The sequence below is a fragment of the Vulpes lagopus genome, chromosome 2, assembly GCF_018345385.1.
Source record: "Vulpes lagopus strain Blue_001 chromosome 2, ASM1834538v1, whole genome shotgun sequence".
Taxonomy (NCBI): Eukaryota; Metazoa; Chordata; class Mammalia; order Carnivora; family Canidae; genus Vulpes; species Vulpes lagopus.
This window is the reverse complement of record NC_054825.1, coordinates 30,113,711-30,139,823: the sequence shown is the minus strand read 5'-3', so window position 1 is coordinate 30,139,823 and position 26,113 is coordinate 30,113,711. Positions and strand designations below refer to the sequence as shown.

The 26,113-nt window shown below is 41.6% G+C and overlaps 1 protein-coding gene across 4 annotated transcripts in view; it reads right to left on the bottom strand.

The window, feature by feature from the left end:
* Positions 1–26,113, bottom strand: part of CRTAC1 (cartilage acidic protein 1) — a 156,993-nt gene that overhangs the window by 116,808 nt on the left and 14,072 nt on the right. For all 4 annotated transcript variants that reach the window (XM_041746609.1, XM_041746606.1, XM_041746607.1 and 1 more), the window contains exon 2: positions 22,176–22,375. In XM_041746609.1, coding sequence (XP_041602543.1) covers positions 22,176–22,375 — 200 coding nt within the window. The remainder of the gene's footprint in view (positions 1–22,175; positions 22,376–26,113) is intronic.

The following is a 26,113-nucleotide window of genomic DNA, read 5'->3' as shown; positions in this document are numbered from 1 at the left end:
CTTAGATCATGTAGTCCAACCTCTTCACACCATGACCAGGAGGTAGAAGGCTTTTCATTTCCAGCACACTGACACCAACTCAGAGAGAAGAAATTGAGACATCTATAAACCAAGGCAGAGGCTCAAAGTAATTTGGTACAAAGAACAGATAGAAAGATGACCCCATGAAGGCATCCAGCATTCCTCCAACATTTTATAACATGTGTGGATTAAAGTGCCCTTACACACACACACACACACACACACAGTAGCCACCAGGCCCCTTGCTATTCCTGGATGGACTGTTGTTAAATAAGAATGAAGCTGTCCCTGGAAAGAGCATTTTGGAGACCTTCTCGGTTACCACAATTACTGAAGAACACGTTTTCAACTCTATCTTGCAATATCAGACAAAAGAATCTGCAAAATCCCTCTGATTCTTGACAAGGTGCAGAAAATCATCAAGCGGCTAAAAAAACAAGGCATCTGGAGCCCATGGAATTTTTGCTAAAATTTTCCAAATTAGGTGAAGAGAAAGATATAATTGCTCTTCCCATTCTCATTCTGAGGATCTCAAGTGCTGAAAAAATTCTTGGGTGATCCTATGGATGCTGTGATTATGATCATTAAAAGTTTTTACTGATTATAAAAAATGTACTTTGTGCAAATTTTACAAAAATGGGAAAAGTACAGAAAAGCATAAAGAAGAAAATTAAAATCACCTCTAAATCAACCACCTAGAATAGCTATTAATACTTTGGTATATTTCCTCCTAGTCTTTTTCTGTGCATATTTAAATGTTTTACAAAGTTGGGACCATAGTGTACAAAGTTATATATAAGGCTTCTTTCCCTTAGTTATGATATTAGAAATAATTCCCTCACATCCTTAAATATTCTTTGAGGGGAATTTTTAATGATCACATAGTATTTCATCACATTTTGTATTCCATAATTTGCTTAACCATTTTGTTATTAATTGATAATAAAACTGCTTCTGGTTTTTTGTATTATAAAAAGGTTCAACAAATAGTCTTTCACATAAATTTTTGAACATATATTTCTTTTTTTAAAAAAGGATTTTATTTCTTTATTTGTGAGAGAGAGAAAGAGAGAGTGTGTGAATGAGCAGGGAAGAGGGGCAAAGGGAGAGGGAGAAGCAGACCTCTTGCTGAGCAGGGACCCCCCCCCGAAGAGGGGCTAGATCTCATGACCCTGAGATCATGAGCCAAAGGCAGATGCTTAACTGGGTGAGCCACCCAGGCATCCCAACCATATATTCCTGATTATTTCCCTAGGGCAGAGTTATAAAAGCAGAATTATAGAGTCAAAGAGTCTGTGTATTTTTAAGGCTCTTAGTATCTTTTGACAATTTCTTTCCAGATTTTTAAAAATATCATCTTTGCTAACACTATTATAATCTGTTTAATTTTTTCCAGTTTTGTTACTGAAAACTAGAGCCTGATTTTATGCTGTATCTTTGAAAACTCTAAGTAGTTATATATTACTCTCCTATTTTCCATTTGCATCTTCTTTTCTGTAAATTATTGGTTATTATTATTTTAAGAACTCATATGCAGAGTGAAATTACATATATCAACTTATAGGAAATTCCTGCATAGGACCACTCATGAGCCTTCTCCTAGCATCTCACTGTGGCTTTAAGTCATATAGACTCAGACTCATATATGGTTACTTTCTCTTCTTGCCAATGGCAAGAAAAATTCAGAAACCATAATCTTATTCTTTTTTACCTTATCTGATTTCATGAAAGCCTCTGCCTTACTCAAATGATAGCTACTGTTGGAAGATGCCCATCAATACAAATGTCCACCAAAACATGTCAACATTTATTTCTTCTATGATGCTCTATGGGCAGAAATCTCTGATAATATGTACATTTTCAGCACCTTCAAGGTCATCACTAAAGTCAAACAAGGTTGGGTTTTCGTTCCAATGCTCCTTGACATTTCTTTTTCTGATGGTAAGTTATGTCACTAACCATCTTCTAGCATGAAGTTAAATCAGTCAGTGGACAGTAAATCTCTGCTGACTCTGAGGGAGAAGTAAAACCCACTCTGATCTAATCAAATCTAATCATCAAGCTCAAAAATGCTGCTGCTGCTGCTTTAATTTCAGGAACAGATCTTCACACAACTGTCAACATCATTACCAAAACACATCAGAAAATTGGATGAAGGTGCAACATGTAGACAATCATAATCCCCCATCATCAATCTCTAGCAGTCCCCAGTTGACAATTCAGATTAGGGGTAAGCCTCCAGGGAACACATTTTGTAAATCAACTTCACAAAAGAGCAATATTAACCCTAGAAACACCTCAAATGTGCAAATTCTGGTACTGGCGAACTGAGAAGTGGGAATGCAAAGAGTGACTCAATATTTGAACAGAGTTTACAGTCTTGCCCATTTATTAATGGATAATATGCTACAGACAACTAAGGATTGGAGGAGGTGGGAGAGTTGTTGCCTATGGAAAGTTTTTCAAGTGCACAGAGTACATGAGCAAACAACTTTTGACAAGCAAAAGCCAAGAACATTGAGCAACGGGGTCCAGTAACAATTCTGCTGGGAAACCATGTGAACCTTCAATTCTAGACTCTTGAAGTGACCCTTATATGATTAGTGTGGTAGTGAGTATGTTCAGGAGAATGGCAGAGCAATGCTTTTGAGAATAAATGCCAAATGAATGTGAAACATGCCAAAGGACAATGGTGATGTCCACCAGGGGGAGGGAGCCCAAATACTAGGAAAGCCATAGAGTGGTAGAGCTGAAAGGACCTTTGAATTCATCTCACTCACCTACAAATATTTACTGAGCACCTATGTTGTCTCAGGCACTGTACTTAAACTTAAGAAAACAGGTTCAGAGAGGTTAAATAATTTGTCCAAGGTCAGACAGATAGTTAAAGCCAAGACATCCACTGAGAAACTAGCATTTCAATTTTTTATGACAAGAGATAGAAAAAAAAATGTTTGACAGAAATGAGTTACAGAACAAATAAATAATCCAAGAGGGTCTTGAAGCCTGCCAAAAGTAGAGATTCTTCTCTCTCCCTCCTTGTTGGGCTGTGATCTTTTGATCATAAAGAGATGGAAATTGCAAGACACCAAGAAACAGGAGTCAATTCTGAAAGCTTCACTCTTCCTTTAATTTCCTATCAAAAGAAACACCAAGAATGACCACATTTCTCTTGCCCCTGTCTTAAAATGGGATTCTCGAGTTGTGGGAATGGCCCAGCACCTGGACTTAGCAGTGTGGTGGGGGTGCACGATGGTCAATTTAGCCATTCCTAGTCTGACTGGATGTGGACACAGGCAGGTGACTACATCAAGGTGAGGGTGTGTTATCCCCACTCTTAGGTTTCAATTTGGGACCCACAGTGTCATCCAAACATACATGCTCCCCCCATTGTTATTTTGGGGGAACTTAAGGGCAAGGCTCTCCCCAGTCTAGGAGAAACTTAAAAAGGAAGGAAGTATGATGCCTACATAAGAAGCCTTAAGTAGAGTTTGCTGAAGGAGGCTATACGTTCTCTTGTTTTAGATTTGAAGCCCAGCCTTGGGCAGAGGACATGTATTCTGCTTAAGAGCCGCAGACAAGAGCCATGTCTATTAAACCTCATCTTCTTCCATTGTGGACAGGAAAAACCCTTAGATGGCTGGTCTACAGGGTGGATTTAATAAGAGTGTTCTCAGACTCAGAAAAGTCTCTCATAAGATTTTCCAAAGGGTTTTTAAAACAAAGTCTAATTTTTTAGGCTTAGAAACATGACTCCACCATTGTGTGTGACTTAGAAAATGAGATGGGCTATTTAATAAAGATACCAGAATCTATCCATCCAAGCAAGTATCCTCTCCCCTCTGAGCCATCATCTAGATATGCCAGATATTTATCCCAAGGCTGCTGCCATTGTTTTTAGATACTTTGGGGACTCCCTGGAGAATTTCCTTCAAATTGATGCCACATTATTTGGAATAAGCACAATGGTGGCAGATCCTCATCCTGTGAGGCTGGATTTTATTTTTGGAAACAGTCAAAAGGCTTTTTGGCATGTGTAGCCAATTCCGGTGAATAACCAGCTGATTGAGCTGGTAATGTTGTTTTGGGTCCAAATTGAGGCATAGTTATAAGGTCACATGTTCTTGTGTGGCATGGAAACAGCCCTCCAAGGCTATTTCAAATGAGGAGGCCCTGCACTGTTTGAGTGGAGGCAGCACTACCAGACCAGGTGTGTGACCTTCCAGCAGGCCACTGAGGAGGACAGCACTAATTTGGGCAGGTGATGCTCAGCAGGGTTCTTTGGTTATAAATAATACAAATGATTCTGCCTAACTTACGTGAACAGGAAATTGATTGGCAGGCTACTGGGAGATTGCTGGTTCAAAGGAAAGTCCAAAGGGCCAGTCTCAGAACAGACAGTTCCAGAAGGAGCTGGAACCCTCTGACAGCCTAGCTCAGGTGCAGTAATAAAACTGAGTAAATTCCAAATGTTTCTTCCATCATTGCATTGCTCTGCCCCAAAATGACAGTGTCAGGGTACATTCCAATTGGATAAGCTTACTTAGGGCTTGTGCCCACCTCTTGGCATATGATGAAAGAACCTCTGGGGATCTTTTTGGCTTCTGTAGAATGAGGACAGTATTCCTCGATTACCAATTCTCCAAAAATGCCCACGAAAGAGGAGAAGCAATTTCCCATGAAGAAGGAAGTGTATTTTTAGGAAAGGGGAGTAAATACTAGCCCCTCAAAGTGACAAGTATGAACCACCTGCTATTACTATTACTAATTATACATGTTATGTATAATATTAAGCTTTGCTCTATTTGTCAGCAATTTTGTCACTTTTTAAAAAAGATTTTATTTATTTAAGAGAGCAAGAGAGAGCATGAGCAGGGGCAGGTGTGGAGGGGCTGAGGGAGAGGGACAAGCAGACTCCCTGCTGATCAAGCAGGGAGCCTGATGTGGGGCTCCAATCCCAGGACCTTGGGATCATGACATGAACTGAAGGAAGACACTTAATCGACTGAGCCACCCAGACTATCCAACATTTTTGTCACTTTGTAAATTACATTGGCTTCATTAGTCATCTCCAGTTCCATAAGCTTATGGAAGTTTGCCCCTTTATTATCACTTAAAAAATCTGTAGGTCTACAGTCTGGTCCATCTTCTCCAGAAGAGGCAGACCCTGCCCTCATTCCTCTACGAGTCCAGGGAATAAGTTCAGTCAGTTCTCCTCTTCCTAATGAAGACAGCAGGAGTGCTTGCTCTCTGCAGCCACAGCCACATGTGGCAGTCATCTGAGGCCACACTATAAGGCTGTGACTGTGGATGGGCTGGGCATGAGTGAACAGCCTTTGGTCTACCCAAAGGTACTTTGGCCTCTGCAAAGCATCCAGGTCCCCTGTGCAGACTGAATGTGCATGCTCTCAAGAAAACCAGCCCCAGCCTGTGCAAGGGAAAAACCACCTTCCAAACTGCACACAAAGGGAAGGCAATGAGCCTGCACCAAGACCATCATACACATGCAAGGCAGGCCCCAAGGCTCCAGGGAACTCATTTGACCTCACTGTCCCTGGCCAACAACAAATAGAAGAAGCATATAGCTCACTACTTTCCTGTTGAGTTTCTCCAGGAAGTTCTTCCAAGCCAAAGTACCCAAAGAGAGCCCCCAAAGCTGGCCTCAGCCCTCTATAATGCTGTTTATGGAGCCTCTGAAAGCTAGCAAAGCTTCAGGGTCTGGGGAAGGGTGGCCTTGGGAGAGAGCAAGTGTGAAAGGAAGAAAAGAGGCTGCCACATTAGCTAGGAGCACTGTGTCTGACATGAGGCCCAGGAGTGGGAGGAGGGCTGCTGGGGGTGAGCTAAACAGAGGGCAGGGAGACCAGGCTCACAGGCAGCCTGCCCCCACACCCAAGGCAAAAGGTGGAGTGCTGGAGCTCAAGGCCATCAGCAGGGTCTCATGCCACTAAGCCTCAGTTTCCTAATCTGTAAAACCAGGGCAGACCCCCTTTGAGTGGTATCATCAGAGATAGTGTACCATCCAGCCCAGTGCCAGCACATAGTAGGCATCAGTGAAAGGCAGCTCTGCCTTTTTGGGATGACAACATTATATACAGCAGTGCCTTCAAGACTTTGAGATCTCTTGCCACAGTAAAATTTCAAAACACAAACTTTGCAGCCACTCAGAGGATGGCCAATGTTTTATTTTTGCCAACTAAGGACCATAAAAAACAACAAACAAGCCCAACAACAACTACCACCTATGATATGATATTTGTAAAATTATTTTCTGATACCAAAATAAAGCAAAAAGAACATCTTAGAATTAAAAATGTCAGTCTTTTATATGGAATATTTTTAGCCTTTTGAAAAAATTGCATCATCCTTATTTAGTGAATTTTGTTACAAAGTGAAAACAACTTCATTCCAGACTGACCTGGCTCAGGAACCAGTGGCAGGAAGGAAAGAGTTTGGGCCTTGGAGCCAAATGGGTCACAATGTCCTCCCAGCTCTGCTTCTTAATAGCTGCTTGACCTTAGCAAGAGACCAGCCCTGTGGGTCTCACTTTCTTCCTTTATAAATAGGAAACCATAGCACCTCCATAAGTGAGAGTATGTGTGAAGGGCAAAGCAGAGTTTGGTAGATAGTAAGTGCTCATGAAATGCTAATGCCGGATCCTCCCCAAATTGGAGAGGACTGGATTACTTCTAGCTCATTGACATAATTGAAGAAAATATTCACATTGAAATACAATATTTGGAACACATCTACACACAAATACACATGCACAAACATGAATCTAATATTTGGGCAAGCTTGGATCCCTGTAGCCCTTTGGCCCCCATGATGGACCCTGGTTAATTCCTTTCTAAGCCACGCTCTCACAGATGGCACATGCCGAGCACTTGGAGACACTGATTTTACTCATCTCTCTTCTCTTTTGTTCTTTTTCCTTGACTGGAGTTCATCTGGAACATTTATCCAGACTTCTGTACTTTTAGTTCATAATTCTGAGCATGCAAATTTTCTTGGAATTCTAGCTGGTGTCTTTTTTGCATCACTGGATCTCAATAGGTTTCAAAAGGACTAAAATTGAGGGTTAGAAGGGAAGATAAACGGGTGCTGAAGTGGATGGTTTAACTGAGGGATTCTAGGGCAGCCTGAAGAGGGGAAGGGATCTGTGCCCAAGCCTCTGGGAGTGATGATGAAGATGTGCCCGCACAAGACTGTGTAAGATTTTCCCAAAAGACATGCATGTGTGTGAGTGTGTATCTTGTTTCTTGACAGAAATCACAAATTCCTTTTTCTTTGTTTATTGCTGTCTATCCCATTAGAATGTCAGTTCTGTGAGAGCAGAAATTATAAATGTCTTGGCTGTGTCTGTGTCTCCAGTGTTGAAGACAAGCGTGGGCACACAGTAGGTGTTCGATGACAGGTATGGGCACACAGTATGTGTTCAACAAATGTTTGGGGATATCTTGGTTGTTTGTTCAGCATTCTGCTCTCCTGGATCTAGGAACAGACTTTCTCCTATCTAGAGGATCAACCCTTCCAACTAGATAATTTCCTGACCCACAGGGATGAGTGCATGGCCACTCAGAATTCTTTTCTTGTCATTGGACTTTTCTTTCTGGTTGTTAGGTTAGGAAGATATATGCCTACGAGCTGCTGATAGTTTAGGTCCTAGAGCCTGGGAGAAAGATGCTCTGAACTAATTGGGCTGACAGGCCAAGACACAGAAGCAGGGATAAGAGGCACAAAGTCAACAAAACAGTGATCCTAGCTGTGTTGGACTCTGGCTCCTGTCAGTCCAGATGTCCCCCCGCTGCCCCTATGCCTGCTTTTTTGAGGCTTGGCCGGTCAGCTCTTTGAGTTATGTGAATTACCCCAATATGCTTCCACTAGATTCTCTGTTCCTTGGTGGGGAGGAAGATAAGCTAGCAAGGGTTAGTTTTTATTGTGCAGTCAAAAGAGTTCTGACGGATCAATTTTCTTAAAGGTGGAAGTGACCACAGAGTAGCACTCGGGTGTTTGTTGACAGGTAAGGCTCTGAAAGATCTCCTGGGTAAAAGTCTATCTAGTAAGAAATGATGATGAAGGTGGTGGCAGTAGCTAATATATATTAAGATTTTATTTATTCATGAGAGACGGGGCGGGGGGTGGGGCGCAGAGACACAGGCAGAGGGAGAAACAGGCTCCATGCAGAGAGCCCGACGTGGGACTCCATCTCAGGTCTCCAGGATCACGCCCTGGGCCGAAGGTGGCACTAAACCGCTGAGCCACCCAGGGATCCTCAGTAGCTAATATTTGAGACACAGGACCAAGCATTTGGTATCATTATTCTGTTTTGCCACTACCATAGTGCTATGATGCAATAAATGGCTAGTTATTATGGTCTCCACTTTATAAAGAAACCAAAACTCAGAGAGGTTAGGTAACTTGTTCTAAGGCCCCACAGCGAGGAAGAGAAGGTGCTAGAGTTTTAATGCAGGTTTGCATGACTCCACAATTTCTCTTCTATGCCTTGTACAGGTTTCTTCTCCCTCTTCTCTTTGTCTCCCACTTCTCTGTTCTCACACCCTTTCTCAACCTCTTGCCTGAAGTCTCTCATTCTCTTCCTTTCAGTGACCCTTCTCTGGCTCCTTTAACCCCATTGTTTTGACAGTCCATGAAAACATATTTTAAGGCCATGGTTTTCAACTCTTCTCAAGTATAAGGATACCTTTTCAATGTTTAAAAAATCTCCATATAATAGTAACTGTGCTTTAGTGTCTATTGATAAAATGCCCATGCACAGATGGAGTCTCAGATGCCTTGTAATAACTCTGTGACCTCTAGGTTAGCATCTGTTACTTTCAAATACATGTGAGAAGTCACATAACCATCCCTCTTACTGCTACCTGCTTGGTTTATTACAATATAGAAAAGGCTTATAAATGCTACTATAGAGTTCTTTTTTGCTCACCCTCTGCCTTAAGGCTACTAATTTCTTCTGAAATGTGGTCTTTTTGTCTCTCCTTTAATATGTTTAATTATTTAAAAAGGCATGAACTTACATTTTATATATCATCTCTTGATTATTCAGGGGCTGATTAATTCATGGACTGCCCCAGTCATGTCCTTCTCTTTCTATCCCCATTTGTTTTATCATTCCATTTCTTATTAGCATCTTTTAGTAAGAATGGACAGTGGGAATGAGAAATGATTCTGGTTACAAATTATGAGTTCTGATAAAAGATTTGGTTAGAGGAAGCTGAAATTCTTTCTCAGAGTAAGAATTTCTTTAATTCATCAGGCATATTGATTCTCTCTGAGCTCAGTGAAGGCACGAGTTGCTCTCATTCACTACTAACCTCTGGGGCTCAGCAAGGTGCCTGGCACATAGGAGCTTACTTTAAAAAATTATAGAATGAGTGAATAAGAGCTGGTTAATGTAATAGGGGTAAATAAACTTTTTCCTAGGTGGAACATTGATTTATAGGAAACTAAGTAAAATACAAGACAACCTATTTTAGGTTCACATGTCTGCAGACAACGCAGTATAAAAATGTCTAAATGACTGGGTTAAAATTAAAAACAAAGATATACAGTTCTAATTAGAAAGCAAAAAATATTCCACAGGATTATGCTATTCCATTGATAGAGAAAGGCATAGACAGAGAGATACATGGAGGTTTCTAAGATGAGGGTTAGTGGACGTAAACTGCTACTGTTACATTAGGCATTAAATAAACATAATCACCCCCAACACACCAACAACTGAACATTTAATATGTGCCCGGTGCTGTGATAAGCAATTTACATGCCTTCTCACTTTTGTCTTCCCCACATTTAGGAAGTATTATTACCTGATAAGCATCAGGAAGTTACCAGTGTCCCTTGAAAATTTCTTTAGCTTTCCAGCTTTTTGAACCAAGAATGAACATCTACTCTTTGCTTCCTCATTTTTAAATTAAAGATTTATTTCCCAATGAAATGTTAGATACATTTGAAACTTAGATTTTAGATATGTCCTTGGAAACTTTGAGATATCTGTTATTTCACTAGCTCTTGCCTTTTGACATTAATGAGTTGTATGGAAAGGAAACTTTTATAATGAGACTTGCCATACTTTTCAGAGTCTTCCTAATTTGTGGAAGCAAAAAAGGTTTGCATGTAGGGATGCAGTAGGGGAAGGACAGAGTTCAGTCTGTGAACCTGCTCCAGGGCCCTGGTGCTGTCCAGGGATCAGGTGCTGAAATGGCTTAGCCAAGGCCTTCCCAAGCCAGCTCCAATGCAGCAAAGGCTGATGGGAGGTGGGAGAGTGCAGCTTTGGCTATAGTCTCGTGCAGCCACAGTTTCCCAGAATAAAGAAACAACTTGAAAAGGTACTGGAGGAACAGGAATTATGGCCCATCTTGTTTGGAGGAAATTGGGGAAAATGACCAGCTTCCTCTGCCTCCTTCTTTCACACTTTGCTTTACTTAGTGTGGAGGGAAGAATATGGACAACAGACTACGGATGAAAAAGTGTATGTTCAAAAAAATCCAAGGCTGACATTTGTAGAACTGGTTAGTGATACATTTTGGAGAATTTCACTGCCTCTCTGAGGCCCAATGATGCTGTCAGTCCCTTGGGACTACTCGACTACTCTGTCAACAAATAATTATTGTGGTGTAATAAAAGGGAAACGAACACAGGGACCTTGGCTGTAATGAGTAAGAGAAGATCAAACCTGTGGCATCATAGAGGAGTTCCATACAAGGGAGAAGAGCCTTATTACTACAACCTCAGATGAAATTCAGTGTTAATAAGAAACTGGAAGAACTGGAATATTCAATGGGGAGATGAACCTGATAAGTGTGCCAACCATGGAGTGAGTTTCTTTTCTACAGCTCACATGACATTCTACTCTGTTATTTATATATGTGCCTTATCTCTCTTACAACTAAGACTGCTTGAAGAAAGGGACTGTATTCTTGTATCTCCCAAAGCAACTGAGCACACAGCTATGCACATAAAAGGCAGGCATGTAGGATTTGTTTATTAAATTTACTGATGTTGCTCTCAATGCTTAGGCCCTTAAGTAAACTACTTCTGAGTATAGCTAATGTTTATTATTTTCATTGACTCTTTTACCTAAGACCCTCCCTCCATCTATAAGACCCCTGCCTATTTCATTTTATTCATTCACTGAACACTGACTACATGCTAAGTGCTGTCCCTGCACAGATGGAAAAGAGAAAGTTCCTGCCCTTAGTGGTTGGCAATCTAACACGAGAGGAGAAATTTTAAAAAGAATTTTTGATATAAGTATATAATTAAATAACATTGTGATATTTCTTTGGTTTGAGTTTCCCTCTCAATCTGACCTAACTAGCAAAAACTCCTTCAGAAACACGTTAACACTGACCGCAGATTGTCAACTGCTCTTACATATGCTTAAGAATTCTCTTTGACTAGATAGCCACAGGGTCTCTTTTGGGGCCAGGGACTGTTATGTTCTGATCTGCAGCACAGCGTCAGATAGGGTGCTTGCTCTAGCCTGCAAAAAGGCTGCTTTGTGTAAAATTTTAAGTCATTAGTTTTGGTGTAAGAAAAGTTGCTTGAGAAAAAAGGCTCTTGAGAAAAATTTATTGGTAAAAAAGTGCTCCCAGAACTAAAGTAGAAGTGCAGGAGACCCCCAGGTCTGAGGGCCTCAGGGACAGGAATCACAGCCTTAATGTCCCAGGATTACTCCTTCTTTTTTCCTCTCTGGGTATCATCTTCATTCTCAGATTCCTCCATGGGATGGGGGACATGGATATACCCCTAAGTGGTTTTGCGATACATCCTTACAACTCATGATCCAAGAGTAAGTTAGAGCTTTCTCTCTTTGATTCAGTCTGAAAATCTCAGATCAAGATACAGATTAGACGGCTTTGGTCACAGGGAACCACAGACTATTGACTGGCAGTTCCACAGGATCCTGTGATTAGAACAATTCCCCAAAGGAGAGGGAATGTTCATCCCAAAAGAAGGAATGAAGGTTGTGGGGAGGTGCAAAGAGAAGATACCCTATTCTGTGTGATGAGCCTACCAGTGCAATGTAGCTCTCCAGGATAGCTTCCAAGCAGGAGAATCCTCATCAGCCTGTTTATCTTCCCAGTGCCCATTCATGGCCAGCATACAGAGTGACTACAGCACTAGGGCGTGTCAAAACACACTGGATACTTGTCCATGACTTCATATGGCTGTAATTCTACTCTATAAACAACATAGAAATATGGCTACTGAGGGGGAAGAGGTCCTTTTTGATGTACACAGTCACATATTTGCTTGGTTGACATAGCCAAACACTGGTGACCTTACGTGGCATCATCTAAGGTGGATTTTGATCTTGACTCTCCCTGCTCCTCCAGAGAGGCACAGTCCTAAAGGTCTGGCCTGACTATCCAAGTGCCTTTGGCTTACTGCACCTGCTTCTCCCCACCCCCCGCACATCCCTATCCCTCTCCATCTCACAACCCAATCTCCCATGCTATAGAGCTCTTTCTATTTTGCAAGTGAATTCAAGCATTTCTGAACAGGAAAGGGGGATAACCTCTTAAATATTTTTCCTTTAGCTGTGCATACTCTCCCCGGTCCTCTTAGTAATAGAAAAACAAGCTTTGGAGGTCCTAAACCATTGACAACTCCAGACTTCTGTTTCCATCCATATAATAGACTGCTGAAAGACCCTCCTGCTACAAAAAAGTAGGTTCCAGATAAAATATATTTTTAATGTATTAGTGGGCTCATAAACATAAACTTAACGAAAATCTCCAAGAACTGCCCTACTCCACAGAAAAGGGAGTTGAAAGTAGATCTGGCAGTGATGAGCCTAAACAAATGGGAATAAGGGACTCAGAGCACTATGAAGAATATTACTAACTCTTGAGCTGGCAGCATAGTGAGGACCCTGAACTTTAGAATCCTGCATTAATCCATGACCCTTGGAGAGAGCTAGTGTTCCTGATTAAAAACACTGCCTTTAGATAATTACAAGAACAACAATAGTCATTATAAGTGGTTGGGTTTTCAAGGGGTAAAGTTGACATTCTATATGTATACCAGGAAGGGTTGCTCAAGACTTAAAGTGGACTAAAGTCTTTGTAATGTTATAGAAAGGGGTTAAGATAATTTTAGAGTTTGTTAAAAAATATATCATAAAATTTCAAAGAAATTTCTAAAAGAATAGAAGATAAAAGTCCCAAATCAATTAGAGGAAAACAATGGGATTTAGAAAACAAGTATCTCCATCCTTCCTCCCCCCAAAAAGCTGTTCAATCAATCAATTTTTAAGTTGTTTTTTAAAAAGATTTTATTTATTTATTTATTTGAAAGAGAGAGAGAGGGAGAGAGTATGATCAGGGGGCAAGAAGGTGCAGAGGAAGAGGGAGAAGCAGATTCCCCATTGGGCAGGGAGATCATGCCTTGGGATCATGCCCATTGGGCAGGCCCTGGGATCATGACCTGAAGAGAAGGCAGACACTTAACCAACTAAGCCACCCAGGCACCCCTCAATCAATTTTTTTAAAAAGCAAGAAAGGAGGGATGCCTGGGTGGCCTAGTCAGTTGAGCGTCTGACTCATGCTTTCAGCTCAGGTCACGATCTGAGGGTGGTGAGATTGAGCCCTGCATCAGGCTCCGCACTCAGCACACAGTCTGCATAAGACTCTCGCTCCCTCTTCCCTTCTTCCCCTAAAAGAAAAAATAAATAAAATAAATCTTTAAAAAAAAGCAAGAAAGAAAAAGAAGCACTGAAAATATGAAAATTGAACAAATAAGAGAAACAAGTTTAAACATATTAGTGCTCCCATTAAATGGAATGGACTAAACTCATCAATAAAAGAACAAACAGCTAAGAAAGAAACATAAACTACACATGCTGCATACAAGAAACACACATAAAACTTAAGGATTTTGGAAAGTTCAAAGTAAAAGGATGAAAAAAAGATATTCCTGGCAAACAATAATAAAAAAGAAAGATGGAATTGTTCTAATAATAACATTAGGCCAAAAGCATAATTATGGATAGATGAGGTCACTTTATAATAATGGCTCCATTCACCAGGGAAACATAAGAATTCTAAGATTTATTATGGTTATCATTTCACAATATATACAAATATTAAAACATTGTGTTGTAAACTAGTATTATATGTCCATTACATCTCAATAATAAAAAAAGGATTCTAAAGCTGCACCTAATAAAATGAACTCAACATATAGTAACATAGAGTCACAGAAAGAAATGGACTACCACAGAAGTACATTTCAGACCAAGCCTCAATAATGAAATATTAGAGGAGAGAAGTATTAATAAAGATTATGATTTGAACAACACAATTAACACAATTTAATGGACATATGTAAAATAATAGTTCACCTTTCACCATTTCTATGACTTTCAGCAGATCTCTGGGCCTCAGTTTCCTTATCTGTAAAATGCGACAATACTATCTACAGTGTTCTTGTCAAAGGCATCACCTAAGATGCGCCATTATTGTTGTATCTCCAGGAAAGGAAAGACTTCTAATTAGTGCAAGCTGCCCATTGTGGGTCACATCCCAATCTTTGTGATGTTAAAACATGAAAAGATGTGTGACCCCCTGTGATGGTTTAAGATGAGATGATGTAATTAAATTATAAGGTCCACGTTGTTCACTCTACCCCTTCAGTAATGAGAGGAGAGCTTGGCAAAAATTCAAAGTGGGGAATATCACAGCTTTTTCCATCCTTGCATGTTTTCCTAGGTATCCACACCTCAAAAAAAAAAAAAAAAAACTTCTTCAGAGGGGAGATTAAGCCCTCACCATAGCATTCTTGAAAGAAAGTGACTCACAGGTCAGTAGCACTGGGCAGAAGGGGTGGGGAGACCCGTGAGAGGGAGGCAGGGGTCAGAGAGGTCCCCCAGAGCAGAGGTGATGCTGGGAGTGGAAATGGCAAAGAGAAGTGTGAGATGTGTTAGGGGGAGGGTGGGAGGGGGGCAAGGGGAGGAGAGGGAGGGGAAGGCCAGCTGCTGTAGGGGTGTAAAGGTGGGGAGGATGGGCTTCACCTGCAGTCTGCCCTGTGCCTGGGACTTCAGGAGGCTGAGGCAAGACTCTCCACCCAGCCCACCACTTAGAGAACTGGGGAGAAGGCCGACTTTAAGGAAGGTGACTGGAGATAGGGCCTACATCCACTTTCTGAATGGATGAAAAACTCAGACTACTAAAAGTAGCTTTGCCTTTTTCAGCAGAGGCAATTTTAGGGTCTAAATTATATTACTATTTTGGAATAGCTTTTTATAAATATTCTTCACTATGTGAAAATCAGTTTTTTGTTAAATGATTTTTTTAAAAAATTAATTTTAAAACAAACAAACAACAAAATTCAAGTAAGCCTAAAGCTGTCTTTGACCTGGAGAGGACCTTACTCCCTTGTTAAACAGACCCACATGCTACCTGTCCTTTCAAATGCCTCCTCCAAGGCCTTGGTGATTCTCACCTGGGACTGCTCTCCACCCTGTCGGACTCCTGGAATGCTCACATCTCTCTGTGAGTGTGGGTGGCTCATGACCTCACCCTGTTTTGCTGTGTTGTGTCACCAAGGACAATGAGATCTTAAAAAGTTCTGAATCCCTCTCCCCACCTCCAACCATGCAAGGCATCAGGTGTTGAACAGTGAGCCGCCTGGTAAACTAAGGTGGTTGGTCACTAAGGACCAAAGTGTGCTTTTGGGGATTCTTCCCCAAACTGCATGTGCTCCTAAGACAAGGGATTGTCATTAATTAAAAATAATACTTTTGTTGCTGGTGTACTTCCTTTACTCTTTTAAATAATACATTTGCTTATTTGCTTATGAGGTGGTATATTTATTTGAATGCTGTGAAATTGTTGAAATAATACTATTAAAATTCTCTAAGGTAATGGTCATCCCCTCTCAAAAAATCACACCACACATCTGATGTATTGGTTTCCTATTGCTGCTGTAACAACTTGCCACGAACTTAGTGGCATAAAACAATACACATTGATTATCTTACACTTCTGTGTGTTAGAAGTCCATCATTGGTCTGTGTTGAAATCATCTCCTTCTAGAAGCTCTAAGGGGTAAATCTATTTCTTCACCTTCTCCAGATTCTAGAGTTTACCTGTGACCCCCTCCCTCCATCCTCAAAGCCAGGAATGGTAAGTTTACGGCTTTCTTACATCACATCACTATGACCTCCTCTTCTGCTTTCCTTTTTCTAGTTTTGAGGACCCTGTGAGATTACATTGGGCCCCACTCGGATAATCTGGGATCATCTCACTATCTCAAGTTCCTTAACTTAATCACATCTGCACAGTTCCTTTTGCCATGTCAGATAACATATTCACTGGTTGTGGGCACAAGAACACAACATCTTTGGAAGGCCATTTTTCTGCCTACCTCCTGTCACCTCCCTCTGGTGTGGAGTGTGTAGCAAGGTAACTATGAAGGGGCTTCAGGCCCTTGGGCTGTCAGGAGAGGCTGTGACTTGGCGTGCAGGGTAGAATTTTTGTCCACTGCTTCTGGGAAGAGGGAAGTTCAGATGCAGCAATGAGACATCTCTGGAAAACCTGGTATGCACCGCTGAGTAACCTTTTTAGAAAAGTTTTAGGAATGGGTTTAAAAGCCCTGGTTCCTGTTCTAGCTCATGTCTTATTAGTATTCAAAATCAGGGGTAGTCCATGCTTAACCACAGCAAAAGAGCTGGCACCCCGCAATCATTCTACCATGATACTGGTGACAACAAATCTCGGGGTGAAAGGCGAACCATTTAAGAAATATATTTTTGCAGACTAGACTTTAGAGGAAGTCCTCTTAGCAGTTTGAATCAGAAAGTATTGAAGTTCCTCAATCTGGTTTTTAGTGGCGGCAGCTTCTTTTGCAGATGTAGAATAGGCTTTTTCCTTCTTGGAACTATCAGATCTAAATTGATCAAGTGCAAGCCCTGGAGCCTACGTGGCCATATACATGGTAGGGGTTTAAATAGCTTTTGAATTCGATAATCCCCAAACTTACCTTTTATTTCTAGGCTATGAATAAATAGAAAAAGATTGAGATTGGAAACAATTTGGCAATATTTTTTAAGATCCAAAATGTACATAGCATTCCCAACATCTTCACTTCCTGGTATCTATCCCAGAAAAATATTTGCATATGTGGGTAAGGATGTGTAGTTCAGGATTGTTTGCAATGGTCACAGATTAGGGACAGCTTAAATGTCACTTGAGCGGGGGGCAAAACAAATGTGGCATGTCCACACTAAGCAACTTAAAAAAATAAACTAGATCTATATATATGAACAATAAATATACAATATAGTGAAAAAAGTGAGTTTTGGAACAATCTGTATCAGTTTGATTCTTCCAAAAATTATGTATTTGCAACCTGAGAACACATCTGTAACACAGAAATTTCTAGAAGTATAAACAGCAAACTGAAAACAACTGTTATTCTCGGAGAGGACTAGGATGTGTTTGAAGTAGGAGTGAGGGGTTTATAAAGATGATTTTTACTTTCATCTATATTGTGTGAATTTTTGGTAATAAAACACATATAAGTGTTATCAAATTGTAGAATATATTTTAAATTAACAGAGAAAGATAAATTGAACTGAATGACATAGTTTAACATTTTAAAGTTGTCAGAACTGATCAAATCTATTAAAATGTTTTACAAAGCAACAATTAGGACAGGAAGTTCAAAACTATTTTTCATATTTTGTTAAATGTCTGTAGATGTATATACATATACACTTATATAGACTACATATATCTAAATATATTTACATGGATACTACATCTATCTATCTATCTACTATCTATACACACTAAACACACTATATATCTCTATCTATGCTATATATACTTATGATAAAACACATAAATGCTGCTTTGGTTAAATCATATATAAATATCTCATTCTTTATCATTGTTCTTATTATTTACAATGGCAAAATATCTCCTATATGGTTATGATTAATCTGGTAATTGAATACAATTTGCCTTTAAAATAATTCAATTAACTTTAGTAAATTAAAAAAGTTTTCTGACATAGTTGCAAAATTAAGAACAAAATGAAACACTGCTTTACGATATGTAGCATCCCTTTAAATGAAACCCTTCCAAGTGTGAAGCATGCGTCAAGGTTTTATCAAATGAATGCTCTGTGTAGAAAAACTGATCTAAATTGTGATTTAAACTTTACAACCACTACAATCTTTCCATTTGAGCAAAACTTCTGTTGGAAACTGAAAGGGTAAGGGGGTTATCTCAGACCTCTGGGGATATCCCAGGAAACAAAAGCTGCTCTAAAGGAATTGTGCAAGATTGACACCAACAGGAATTCCTTTCTAGACTATGTGAGACTGTAGATTGGGTGTTTAGTTCCACTGAGAAAAGGGGAAGCTACTGAGCTTTTTATTTACCCAGGGAACCAGTCCTGAAGATCCTCAATGGTCTGTGCGTGCACGAACGTCTCTTGGGGTGATCAAATCCTCCCCTCACCCTGCAGGGAGGAGACTGTATGCACAGACCGCAATCATGCACCTGCCGGTCAACAGATAAGCCCTCCATATGCGGAGGCACTCACCCAGCTGTGGCGGAGGAGCAGAGCCAGCCCATTCCCTCCCCCATCCCCGCAGAACAAAGGGCGGTCATTCTCTGCTCCTCCCAGAGTCAGATGCACGCACACGCCTTCCATCACAATTAACTGAAGAAACTGAAACACAACACAAACTCACCCGCAACATGCTCAAAATCAATGCCATCAATACCCAGAACGAGGATACCGAAAAAGCAAAACAAAACAAACCTATTCAAAAAGTAAATACTCAAAGCAACAGGGCTCAAGTCAGACACACTACAAGGTCAACAAATCTAAGACAAGTTCAAGTGCAGGGTGCCTGATAAACTGAAGAGCTGGCCATTATCCCAGGGGTCACAAAGGTAAATGCCTTCTGAGACCAGCTAATGGAAAGGTCTGTAAGATAATACAGAGTGGGCCTGTCATGAGCTGTTTCGCAGGTGCCCCAGGTAAAGGTATTTACATTCAATTTTTAGAAATTTCACTCTTGCAGCATGATTCTTAAACAGAGTCTACAATCAAACAGAGAGGGAAACTGAGTTAAATATAGGTATAGGGTAGATGACAGAGAGTAAGAGTCAAAGCCAGAAATGTGGCCAACCCCACAGAGAATAAAATGCAGAGCAGTGATCCTCGCTGCCATTATTTGAAAGAATGGTGACCATTTGGTTTATATCTTCAAAGGCAATAGCAAAGCAAAAGTTAAAAGAAATGGCTTATTAAACTCTAATATGAGGGATTCAGATTTGTCAAATAGATTCTTGACATAAGTAATTGAGCTAGATTACAAAAAGATTGCACACATTCTCTTGGAAGGCTTTAAATAAATGGAGCTTCTAAGCGCTGTAGGTATGGCTTTATTGGAAAGCAAGGGGTGGACCAAATGACCTCCCAAGGTCCTAATTTAAATATGTCTATACAGTCAACCCTTGGTTATCCAGCCCAAAGAAGAAGACAGTGACAAATCATCCTAAGCTGAAGATAATAGAAAGTTATATTTGCCTTTGGAATGTATTTTGGTACTTAAATTAGAACGTGTCTTTCTGATGCTCTGAGAATTCACAATGCTTCACAACAGCCACAGAGAAGGCCTGACCTGGAGCTGGGAAGCTGCCCACTTTCACCATCCTGTCCTCCATGCAAGCCTTCTCCTTTGCTAGGAGTGACCCATATCATCTTGTAGAAGAACACTCGGCAGCCCAGACTTCCCCAGACAGGGCCTGCCCAGCTCAACCCTTCCCTGGGACAAGAGAGAAAGGTCTCAGAGATCTTATGATTGATCTCTGGCTGATTCAGGAGGAACACCCAGGACAGTTTGAGTTTTGTTTCCTGAGGAGGACTCCAAAGTGCTGCAGGCCCCACAGTCAGCAGCAAGCTAGACGGGCTTATCTACTCTGAGCTGACTACAAAGGATGGTCTAGCCTCCCTAACACAGAGGACATAGAAGCAAATTTCTTGAGTTCCTTGGAGGAGAGAGAGGGAGGGACTTCATGGAAAAGACAGAGGAAATGAATGCCCAGCTCTTGGAAAGAAAGAAGCTGCATGCTCAGGGGATGCAGTGGCAGCCCAGGCACGTCCAAGGATGGGTGTGATGAAGAGTTGTACCTGAAGCCCATGTCCAAGGTGAAGGGTGAGCACACTCACCACAGTAACTTGTAGGGGGCCCAGGAGGAGGGAAGGATGATTGCCTTACCATCCTCCTCTGTCCTCTGTCAGCTCCCAGGGTCTGCCAGAGGAGGAGGGGTGGCAGAGGGTGAGAAAGGCTGGTGCCATCCAATGGGAGGCAGGGCCAGCTAGAACATTTCAGAAATGCGACAGGTCTCTGGGAAGCAGGATTTGATGAGGTGAGCTGCTCTGATTCAGAGAGACACTGGATCCTCATGGCACTGAGAGCAGACAAGCTGCTCAGGTCACCTCAGGCAACAGGGGTCATTACAACCATTTCTGATTTTCTTTTTTCTATCACACTCTGCTCTTTCATTTTTCCTTCTTAAGGCCCAGACAGATGCTAATTTCAATGTGGCTATTTAATATAAATGAAAAAAAAAATTAAAAATTCAGTTCCTCAGTCATAGTAGCTACATTTTAAGTGCTCAACAGCTACATGTGGCTAGTGGCCACCATATCAGACAGCACCAACGGAGAACATCTACATCATCATGGAAAGTTCCATTGGATGATGCACACTCATCCAGACTTCGAAGAGGTCTAGAATTGGGTACCTCTATTCTTCACAGGGTAGAAGAAATTAATAAATGGAAGAAGTGTGGTTTACAAAGTATCTTTTCTATACATCATCACTGCTGATCCTCACCACTGTCCTGTGTGGTAGGTGGGGATAGCCTTCAATCTGCCCATTTTAGGGATAAGAAAAGTAGGCACTGTATAGCTAAGTAACGTGAACAAGGTTTGCAACTATTGGGTGGTACAGTGAGGATTAAAACCAAGTGCTCCAATTACAAGGTCAGTGCTTTATACAGTTACATGCAACTGCTACAAATAATGTTACCTAATAGCGACTTTATTCAGGGCTGCCAGAAAAGCTCAGACCTCTCAGAATGAAGAGTACAGGCCCTTGTGTTTTTATTGATCCACTGATTTTTGAAGTGATAACAAAACTGCACAACTGTGGTTCAGTAGTTCTAGAGTTAGGGAGCCCTGGGGTTCAAATCCTGACCCATACATGTCCCATGTAATTGATGAGGGCAGCTCACTTCCCATCTCATTTCCTTTTCTTGTCTCTGTACTTCATAATGTTGTCCAGAGGATTAAAGAAGACAGTGCCATTGAAAGGCTTAGCACCACAGTGCCTGGCACATATTAGGCTCCATAAATAACACCTATCCATGGTTACTGGCAGAACCGACAATGCCTGGTGCATGTAACACCCTGCTGTTGCTTCAGAACAAGGAAGCACTACAATCATTCCCATTTCTATAGAAGATACTCCTGAATCTCAGGGAGTAAGGGACGGACTCAAGGTCGTGCAGACAGGAAGTTGTAGATCTACGGCATGAACTCCAAAGCTGTTTGGACTCCAAATCCTATGCTTTTCTTACTACACAATGTTGCTTCTTGAGAGAGAAGGGAGCAGTGGGCCACATGCTCTAGAGGAAGTTTAGCTATCCTGAATTCCCATCATCCTCCCTTCTTTGAAAGGGACAATTACTGCCTGCCTTGTCTTATGGGAAATGCCCTGCAAAGGCAGCTTTGAGTATCCCCTTGATCATAATGGTCACCTTTAAGCCCTTCCGACATAGAGATTCTACAGTCCCCCCCCCTGCTAAAGAAGTGTTCCTTGCATAACGAAGGAGACTTAAAAATATGAAGAGAAAGCCTTGAAGCAGAGCATTCAGATTCTCTTCCTGAAAAATTCTCCAGCCTCCATCCTCTCACTGCTCTAGCAAAAGGTAAGGATATAGCATACCAGAGGCCCAGCTGAGCCCAGCCAAGACCTGTGAGTGGGAAGCGAGTGGGACTCTGAGTGTTGCAAGCCACTGGCTTTTGAGATTCGATACTCACCCTTATCACAACAAAAGCTGACTAATGTATCCGTCAAACTCAGGGTGGGAAGCACTTACCCTGCCACAACGATCTCAAAATCTCCATCATGGTCCACATCAGTGACTGCCACACCATAGTTGAGCTGGGTGGGGTTGCTGTCATAGTCAGGGGGCAGAACCGAGCTGGTGACTGCAGTGAACATGGGTTCAGCACGCTGGGACCCCTCGGTGGGGGGCAGAAGCCACAGCAACAGCAAGAACAGTAACATCCTGAACATCTGAAACCAAAAGTTAAAAATGTTACCAAATATGTAACCAAACAGCCCAGAATAGGCACAGAAGTGCCTTTCCCAGCTGTTCATGGAGGGCGTGGCCATTCCTAGGCTGCCACTTTTCCCTAAGACCTGCCCTGACCACTGTGTTTAAAACTGTAGCCTCCCTACATCACACCTGATCACCCTTATCCTGCTTTGCTTTTTCTTTTTCTATAGCACCTACCACTGTATAATCTACTTATTCATTATACTTGCTATTTATTGCCTCCCTCTGATAGAATGTAAGCCCCACCAGGGCAAAGATCTTTGTTTTGCTTACTTATGCACACCAAGCCAAGGACAGGGTCTGGCACATAATAAGCACTCAACACATATTTGTTGAGTGAATGAAGGAAGGAAGGAATGGTTGAGTATAAATACACTGGGATCTTCTGTACTCTGAAAGATTGGAGGAATGAAGAAAATAACCACTCTCAACAGTCCAGGGGTGGAGTGAGACAGACCCCTATTGGTATCCTGGTCTAGAACAATAATAGAGGCAGTAAAGGATTATCCTTCTATGGGTCTTGCCCCAGAGGTAGCCTGGAGGGAATCCGGGAATTGGCAGGTTCCTCTGGCCAACGTCCCTCCCTAGGGCAGCTGGCCATCATCTCCAAATCAGGAAGCAATCAGTTAGGGAATGTATTCCAGCAGGATCTGGCGGGTGGCGTATCATTCACTTGGAGAAATTAAACCATTGTGTGCGTGTTTTATTATAAATTAATTATGTATAATCCATTGTATAATTCATTATTATATCTCTAACATAACTCAGGGTGTTGCCGAGCAGCCTGGGGCCATGGGAGCTTGTGGCATGTACCCAGGAGACTGATGAGAATGGCCAAGGAGGTGGAAGGACTCCACCCCCACTTTGCATGAGCTACAGATGGCACCACCCTGAGACTCTGCCTGCAGGCCTGGAATCAGAACTCACAGAGTGTTCGAAAGGCTCTGCTGGAACAAGTCCCATGAAGGCTGCGCAGGTCCAGTCCTGCAGGCAAAGTGGTGCCTTCCTGCCTTCAGAAGGCAGCAGACCCCTTCTTCATGGAACTTTTCCTGCTGGCAGGCCAGTGTGTCTGGCAGCCAAGAGCGAGGCTGAGTGAGGCTGATGTCTTCATGAACAGAAGACGTGAAAATTGACTCTCCATATGGAGACAGACGCTCTTGCCAGCAAATGAGCTCGCCTCCATTCAGGACCCGGAAACCCACGAGGGCCCAGGCACTGTCTTCATGGTCAAACATGATTCAGAAGCCTCCCTAATGCCTTGCTGGTGAGGCTGGGGAGAGACCCAGGGGCAGGGCTCCCACCCCAGGGCAGAAACTAACATCTTGCAGTATGTTCATATGGCACAAGTTGGGTGTTGCACTATCAGAGTGAGGTCAAATCTAAATTATGGAGATGTCTGAACAAAACAGTGTCATCTACTGGGCTAACCACTGAAGGCAAACACATCACTATGAGAGTTAAGCAACTCTGCAGGAAGTTTGGTTGAATAAAGGAAACTTCTAATTGGATTAATGAACAGCTGGTGGTAAAATGAGAAGCTAAAGAGCATTTAATAATCAGCGTAGACATGCTGAAATGTAGGGTGGATCTGAAGGTCACTAGTCTTTTCAGGGTATGACCTATATTGTAAGAACAACAAATGAGTTTCAACTTGAGAGCCAGATCCAATTGATTGGCAGTGGATTGAAAGAGTACTGTGATCAGATTACAAGGTCTGCAATGGACACAGAAAAGGAAAATGGCATTGGGTATATCTTCTAGAAGCTAGTTAGTCCCTCCCAGGCACCATACCTGCAATTTGGGTCACTGCCACCAGGGAGGCAGGTCTGATTGGAGTAATACAAGCAACTGTTAGAAATTTTGTAATGAAGGCCAGGAGGGGTATGAACCATGATCCAGCCTGTTGATTTTTTACCTTTTCTGTGAAAAAGTGAACTTTAAAAAAGATTATTTATTATTTATTTGAGAAAGAGAGAGAGAGAGAGAGAGAGCGCACGCGCGCACAAGCAGAAGGAGCAAGAGAGGGAGAAGCAGGTTCCCTGCTGAGCAGGAACCCTGATGTGGGGCTCAATCTGAGGACCCTGGGATCATGGCCTAAGCCAAATGCAGATGCTTAACTGACTGAGCCACCCAGGTGCCCTGAAAAAGTGAACTTTTAATTAAAGGAGCCATATGAAAGAGGTAGCTACTCTGTGTTAACCATTTACAGATAAATAACCCAAAGCAAGATTAAAAAGAAGTAATACACGTATGTGCTGAACTCTATTTTGCTTGGTAACCTCAAACAAGTCACAGCCTTGTTGAGTGCCAGCTTTTCTTCTCTAAAAGGAGAGTTTGGGAGAGACTCTAAGGGTTCTTTCCAGCTCAAATTCTATGATGAATTAAAGGATTTTTTTTTTTTTTTAGAAGCAGACCTTCAACAGTTTTTCTCTCTAGTGTCTTCTATAAACTTCAGACCAACCTGTGTGATTTTTCCTTTCTGAACACATTAAACATATTTTGAACAAAACAGCTTTTCAGCAGGGTTCTACAGTAGTTCCCCTACAGAGGCCAAAGCCAGACCATCATTAGTGTGGAATCTGAAATCACCCCACATGGGCAGACCAATTGATGGCCTCCCCAGTGGGACAGGGGAAGAGAGGGGCGGGGAGATGATGTACTTTACAAGTTATTCTTCTGCTATGTCAAGGGCACCCAGTGCACCCATCTGGGGTGCTGAGAACCAGCTGTGAGTTAGAGGGGAGGCTGTGAGCCTGTCTCCATGGCAGATCAGGAAACAGTTGTGGTAAAGAAACTCAGGAAAAGGTCTGGAAAATATCTGCCTTCTACTCTCAGGGCTCACATGAAAGAGGTCACTGAAGGTATTTCTCTGTACCTTGGATGTTCAGACTGGTCCCCAGGACAAAAGCATCAACATCAGCTAGGAATTTGTTAACAAGCAGGATCTTGAGCCCCACCCTAGACTAATAAATAAGAATATGCATTTTAATAATATTTTCGGTGTCACAAATTCACATCAAACTTTGAGAAACATTGCCCAGCTGGAACTGTACACTGGAATCACTGGGGGGAGTTTTTAAAGAATACTGTTGTCTGACAATGATTTCCTGGTCATGACATCAAAAGTACAGACAACAAAAGAAAATATGGTTAAAATGGATTACCTCAAAATGTAAAACTTTTGTACCTCAAGGACATTATTGACAGAGTGAAAAGGCAACCCACAGAATGGGAGAAAATATCTGCAAATCATCTATCTGATAAGGGATTAATACCCAGAATATATAGTTTCTACACCTCAGCAACAAAAAACAACCCAATTAAAAATGGGCAAGGGACTTGAACAGACATTTCTCCAAAGAATGTATATACAAATGGCCAATAAATATGTAAAAAGATGCTCAACATCAGTAATCATTTGGGAAATGCAAATAAAAACTACAATAATACACTCATATCCATTAGGATCAATATAGCAAACAAACAACAAAACCCAGAAAATGGCAGTTGTTTGTGAAGATGTAGAGGAGTAAGACCCTTGTGCTCTGCTAGCGGGAAGGTAAAATGGCACAGTTATTGCAGAAACCACTGTGTGGCAGTTCCTCAAAAAAATCCCAAATACAATTACTATGTGATCTGGCAATCTCACTTCTGGGTTTATACCAGAAAGAAGTGAAAGAAGGGGCTCAAACAGA